At 42.6% G+C, this 7,040-nt stretch overlaps 1 protein-coding gene across 1 annotated transcript in view; it reads left to right on the top strand.

Annotated features, from left to right (window-relative positions):
- The window catches only part of ugt5g1 (UDP glucuronosyltransferase 5 family, polypeptide G1), a 7,385-nt gene extending 4,580 nt beyond the window's left edge, over positions 1–2,805 (top strand). The window contains 2 exon segments of the mRNA XM_042227754.1: positions 951–2,205; positions 2,208–2,805. Of these exon segments, the coding sequence (XP_042083688.1) occupies positions 954–2,205; positions 2,208–2,512 (1,557 nt within the window). The 5' untranslated portion in view covers positions 951–953 and the 3' untranslated portion in view covers positions 2,513–2,805.
- The last annotated feature ends 4,235 nt before the right edge of the window (positions 2,806–7,040 follow it).

Raw genomic sequence — 7,040 nt, forward strand, 5'->3', positions numbered from 1 at the left:
AAATCCTGAGAGTAAAAGAGTTGCTTCAGAATTACTATAATAATATGACCTCTACTGGCCTATGGTGACTCTGCCAAAGTAAAGGATTCTAAAGCTTCCACCTGGGTCTCCTGCAGAGTTCTTTTTAAACTGAGGACCCTGGATGCAACAAAAATGGCATAATAATGGTAAATTGCTAAAGTAGCAAACCATCCATCCATCCACCTCCATCCGCTTTATCCGGGGCCGGGTCGCGGGGGCAGCAGCCTAAGCAAAGAGGCCCAGACCTCCCTCTCCCCAGCCACCTCCTCCAGCTTATCCGGGGGAATACCAAGGCGTTCCCAGGCCAGCCGAGAGATATAATCTCTCCAGCGTGTCCTGGGTCTGCCCCGGGGCCTCCTCCCGGTGGGACATGCCTGGAACACCTCACCCAGGAGGCGCCCAGGGGGCATCCTTGTCAGATGCCCAAACCACCTCAGCTGGCTCCTTTCGATGTGGAGCAGCAGCTGCTCTACTCTGAGCCCCTCCCTCTTCTACCAAACTGTTTTAATTCAGCCACATTGGATGGATTTTGAGCATGAACAGCCTATTAAAGGACATGACAAAGTTTCAATTATTGGCCCTAGTTAGTTTCTGAACATATGCTTATTTAGCATATTGCTAAAAAACAACAACAAAAAACCCATTTTGAATCTTAGATGCTTCACCAGTGACTTGGCTAAGTCATGAACCTTAACTGGGACCTGGATAGACTCTTGGAGTAATTATATAATTATATTATATTGCACTATAGGTAAACTGAGCGGATAATCAGCTTCTAATTACTTTACGAACATTTGCTTATTGAATGTGGGGTTCAAACAAAAACCAGTCTGAATCTTAGGTCCTTCACCAGTGACTCAGTGAATGCTAAAAGGTTATAAGTTACTGAGGTCACAAGTCTGATTCTTTGTTTCTATTATTTCTTCCAGGAAATGTCCGGTCTTTCCATCCCTCTGTTTGTGACACTGCTCTGCTTCCTGCTTCTCAGCCCCCCTCCATGTAGCAGCAGCAACATTCTGGTAGTCCCTGTCGATGGTAGCCACTGGATAAACATGAAACTTATCCTTGAACAGTTACACTCTAGGGGCCACAACATCACAGTTCTGCGTTCTGCAATGAGCTGGTACATCCCTAATAACTCTTCCATTTATACTTCTATTAATATAAGCACGGTTGTGGATGAGTCAGACATTAACTACTACAACAAAATGTTACAAGATGTTATGGAATGTCGCACTTATCCTACATTTATACGCACGTTCTGCCAACAGTACTTGATCACGTCCGTGTTAGATCAGGGTCACAAGATCTGGGCCAGATCAGTTGCTACAATAATAGAAGACACAGTATTTATTCAGAAGCTACAGGATACCAAGTTTGATTTAATGTTAACTGACCCTGGTCTGACAATAGGGGTACTTCTTGCAACTTACCTCGAGCTGCCTATAGTTTTTAATGTGCGCTGGATTAATACTGGAGAAGGTCATTTCACCATAGCTCCCTCTCCTATCTCATATGTCCCTGTGTCAGCTAGTGAGCTCCATGATCAGATGGACTTTCTGGAAAGAATCAAAAATATGCTGCATTATCTTTATAATGTCATTGAACAGCACTTGATCATAAATCCTGCCTACTCAGACCTGCTCCAACGACACTTCCCTCCAGGTACTGATTTGCTGTCTTTACAGCGTAGAGCTGATATCTGGCTGTTCAGGGCAGATTTTGTCTTTGAGTTCCCTCGGCCCACAATACCAAATGTAGTATATATAGGGGGCTTCCACTGCAAAAAGGCCCAACCCCTTCCTGCTGAGCTGGAAGCATTCATGCAAAGCTCCGGAGATCATGGGGTGGTTTTCATGTCTCTGGGGACATTTATATCAGCCCTACCTCGGAAGGTCACAGAGGCCATCGCTGCTGCTTTTGCTGAGCTCCCTCACAAGGTGATTTGGCGTTTTGTGGGTGAAAAACCTTCATCTCTAGGAAACAACACCCTGCTGTTGGAGTGGCTACCTCAGAGCGACCTCCTGGGACACCCCAAGACTCGTGCCTTTGTGGCCCATGGAGGCACCAATGGCTTGTATGAAGCCATCTACCACAGTGTTCCTGTTGTGGGCCTCCCACTCCTCTTTGACCAGTTTGACAACTTACTCCGGCTGAAGGTGCGTGGTGCAGCTCGGGTTGTAGAGGCGCTCTCAAGGATGTTCTTGAGAATCCCTCTTTCCACACTAACATGCAGCGTCTGTCCCAGCTACACCGTGACAAACCAATGACTCCAATGGACACTGCCATCTTTTGGATTGAATATGTCATCAGGAACAAAGGAGCACCTCACCTACAGTCAGCAGGTTTTCATCTGCCTTGGTATTCCTACTTCTGTCTGGATGTGGCTGCTTTAACCATAGCCATAACTGGAATTTTCATCTGGGCTTTGGTCTTTGTCTGTAGGCTCCTCTGCTGCCGGAGGTCAAAGAGAAAAATGAAACCAGAGTAAATGAGCCAAACATGATGCAGTCTTTGCAACGTTTAGCTTGACAGAGTCAGTGTCACATGATTAGTCTTTACAATAATTTCTCCCAAAATTTTTGCTTTGACTAAAACTGCATTTGCCAGAAATTTACAAACAGTTTAGAACAGCGAAGATTTGAATTACCCCCACGGAAATTTGTCATTTAGGGTGAATACTTTTACTTTACATCATAGGATATCTTTTTATATCAAAAGATATCCTCAAAACTTAAAGGGGACCTAAACCTCCCTAAACCTAAACTTCTCAATACATCTTGGTTGACCAGCAGAGGAAATTTGGCAAGTTTTTCAAGGGTGCCACTCACTAACTTGACTCTTGTCTTTCTTTCACTCCCTTTAGGCCAAATTCATTCTGATTGGCTGCCCCTCATAAACAGAGGGTTTAACCCTTTAAAACCGGTCAGAGTGGGAACGCTCCGTTTTGCGTAACTATTTTTGAATCCCTGTTGAACTGCAACCACGTAAGCTAGCGCAATCATTTTTTTGCATATGAAACCGGAGGAGTTGTACTTACATGTTATGCCATTAGCTTGTCCTAGGTCACCGTTTCCTTCCACATATAGCTTTGCAAAAATTGCATAAAAAGCACTTGCAGCAACAAAAAAAATAATATTCCAGAAACACGCTTTGCCGATCCGATCAGCTGTTCACCACACTTCCCACGCTGGAATAGACGTCAGTGCGAACTATTGTATGTCTGCCATTACCTGGCCGAAACCAGAAATGACGTCATTTTTGCGGAAATTTTTTTTTTTTTTTTTACCTTCAGGGCCTTATAAGCCTATACTGGTGTTTTTAAAAGTCATGTTTGACTTTATGCTTTTCTGAATAGTTTCTGGGATGCTTAGAACTCAAATTGCACTGCTGGTAATAGTTTATTTTGATTCACATGCTGTTGTTTTTGCACATTTGCATTATAATATTTATTTTTGTTTTTCCTGCAGTATATAAAAATGAAACTATGGAGACACTCAAAATCAATTTCCTGTGGTTGGAAACTATTTTCTGCAACTTTTCTGTATTAACAGTTTTGAGGGATAAACCTCTTAAATTTCTCTAACTAGAAATATATGTGAAAAAAAAAAACGATTTTCAATTTTTTTGTAGTTTATTGCACTTTTTTTGCAATTTATGTAGTTTCTATGGACTTAATGCATAGATGTTATTAAAATTTGGGCTATAACGGTTGTATTGATGTATAGCAACTTGAAATGCTCCCAAAAATGGCACTACAGCATGTAAAAATATAAAGATAAGCTCTGGCGGACTTGGTTCTATGGTAGGTCTTAAAGGGTTAAACAATGAAAGCAAACAAGATGAACTCTTTCCAAGCTTTAAGCTTTTGTGAAAAGGAGCTTTTTGACATAGTTGTGCTCTTTGCATAGTTTTAGGCTGAAGTTTAGAGGACTGCAAACTGCAGTGTACGTGAGAGCGTTACATGTGGCAGCAGTTGGTGTGAAATTCATACTCTCTCTTTGAGTCACATCTCAGACAAATGCAGACACACAGGCAGGGTTTCAGATTCAATATGAGTTACACTATCATAACGCCATCATCATGTTGACAAATGTAAGCAACTTATATTAACAGTCAAAATACTACACTTATATTATACGTAATCAGATTGTAGTATAGTACTTGTAGTATTGTTTTTTTCAGTGAGACAACTGTATCAATGTCTGTTTAGTTTTTTCTTTGAGATTTTAAATTTGGAAATACCCTCAGACCAAGTCAGGTAGAGACACTGCTTGATAGAGGAGAACATAAGATAAAGGGATATCCGCCATTACCTGCCGAAACCGGAAGTGACGTCATTTTTGCGGAAAATGTAGTTTTTTACCTTCGGGGCCTTATGAGCCTATACTGGTGTTTTTAAAAGTCATGTTTGACTTTATGCTTTTCTGAATAGTTTCTGGGATGCTTAGAACTCAAATTGCACTGCTGGAAATAGTTTATTTTGATCACATGCTGTTTTTTTGCAAATTTGCATTATAATATTTATTTTTGTTTTTCCTGCAGTATATAAAAATAAAATAAAACTATGAAGACACTCAAAATAAATTTCCTGTGGTGGGAAACTATTTTGTGCAACTTTTTTGTATTTAAAGTTTTGAGGGATAAACCTCTTAAATTTCTCTAACTAGAAATATATGTTAAAAAAACAAAAGATTTTCAATTTTTTTGTAGTTTATTGCACTTTTTTGCAATTTATGTAGTTTACTATGGACTTAATGCATACATATTATTAAAATTTGGGCTATAACGGTTGTATTGATGTATAGCAACTTGAAATGCTCCCAAAAATGGCACTACAGCATGTAAAAATATAAAGATAAGCTCTGGCGGACTTGGTTCTATGGTAGGTCTTAAAGGGTTAAACAATGAAAGCAAACAAGATGAACTCTTTCCAAGCTTTAAGCTTTGTGAAAAGGAGCTTTTTGACATAGTTGTGCTCTTTGCATAGTTTTAGGCTGAAGTTTAGAGGACTGCAAACTGCAGTGTACGTGAGAGCGTTACATGTGGCAGCAGTTGGTGTGAAATTCATACTCTCTCTTTGAGTCACATCTCAGACAAATGCAGACACACAGGCAGGGTTTCAGATTCAATATGAGTTACACTATCATAACGCCATCATCATGTTGACAAATGTAAGCAACTTATATTAACAGTCAAAATACTATACTTATATTATACGTAATCAGATTGTAGTATAGTACTTGTAGTATTGTTTTTTTCAGTGAGACAACTGTATCAATGTCTGTTTAGTTTTTTCTTTGAGATTTTAAATTTGGAAATACCCTCAGACCAAGTCAGGTAGAGACACTGCTTGATAGAGGAGAACATAAGATAAGATAAGATAAGATAAGATAACCTTTATTAGTCCCACACGTGGGAAATTTGTTTTGTCACAGCAGGAAGTGGACAGTGCAAAAGTTATGACGCAAAAATTAGAATACAATAAGAATAAATACAGTACACAGCTGTACAGAATAGAATAAAATAATATACTATATACAGTAGAATAAAATAGAATAAAAATATACAATAAGATAAAAATAGAATACGAATGCTATATACAACTGAGTAAAAATACAACGATGCCAGAAAAGATTATTGCACTTAGTGTTATTGCACATGTGTGGATGTGTGTGTTTGTTCAGTTAAAGTCTTTGTTGTGGAGTCTGACAGCAGTGGGGAGGAAAGACCTGCGAAATCTCTCCGTCCCACACCGTGGGTGCCGCAGTCTCCCACTGAAGGAGCTGCTCAGTGCTGTCACAGTCTGCTGCATGGGGTGGGAGATGTTGTCCAACAGGGATGACAGCTTAGCCGCCATTCTCCTGTCACTCACCACCTCCACTGGGTCCAGAGGGCATCCTAGAACAGAGCTGGCCCTTCGGATCACCCTGTTCAGTCTCTTCCTGTCCCCAGCAGAGATGCTGCCGCCCCAGCAGACCACACCATAAAAGATAGCAGAAGCCACCACAGAGTCATAGAAGGTCTTCAGGAGTGGGCCCTCCACTCCAAACGACCTGAGTCTCCGCAGCAGGTACAGCCTGCTCTGCCCTTTCCTGTAGAGGGCGTCTGAGTTATGAGTCCAGTCCAGTCTGTTGTTCAGATGAACACCAAGGTACCTGTAGCTGTCCACAGCCTCAATGTCCATACCCTGGATGTTCAGTGGTTGCAGTGGAGAATGCTTGTGCCTGCGGAAGTCTACCACCAGCTCCTTGGTTTTACTGGCATTGATCTGGAGGTAGTTCAGCTGGCACCAGTCCACAAAGTCTTGAGTCAGTCCTCTGTACTCCTTGTCGTCCCCATCAGTGATGAGGCCGACTATTGCAGAGTCATCAGAGAACTTCTGCAGGAAGCACTGGGTGGAATTGTGGGAGAAGTCTGCAGTGTAGATGGTGAAGAGGAACGGAGCCAGAACCGTTCCCTGTGGGGCCCCCGTACTGCAGACGACCCTGTCCGACACACAGCCCTGAGTCCTCACATACTGTGGTCGGTCGGTGAGGTAGTCCAAAATCCAGGTAGTGAGGTGATGGTCCACTCCAGAGTTCTCCAGCTTGTCCTTCAGAACCGAGGGAAGAATGGTGTTGAAGGCACTGGAGAAATCAAAGAACATGATTCTCACAGTGCTTCCAGCGGTCTCCAGGTGAGCGAGGGAACGATGTAGGAGGTGAATGACGGCATCATCCGCTCCAATGCCAGGCTGGTAGGCAAACTGAAGTGGGTCCAGTGATGAGCTTGTTAGGCGCCGAAGCTGAGCCAGGACCAACCGCTCCAGGGTCTTCATCAGGTGGGATGTCAGAGCCACCGGCCTGTAGCTGTTGAGGTCCTTGGGGCGTGAAGTCTTTGGCACTGGTACAACACAGGAGGTTTTCCAGAGCTGTGGGACTCTTCCCAGCCTCAGGCTCAGGTTGAAGAGGTGCTCCATCACCCCACACAGTTGGTCCGCGCAGGACCTGACGACCCTCGAGCTGATGCCATCTGGG

The sequence above is a fragment of the Haplochromis burtoni genome, unplaced genomic scaffold, assembly GCF_018398535.1.
Source record: "Haplochromis burtoni strain Fernald_Lab_line unplaced genomic scaffold, NCSU_Asbu1 Contig_279, whole genome shotgun sequence".
NCBI lineage: Eukaryota > Metazoa > Chordata > Actinopteri > Cichliformes > Cichlidae > Haplochromis > Haplochromis burtoni.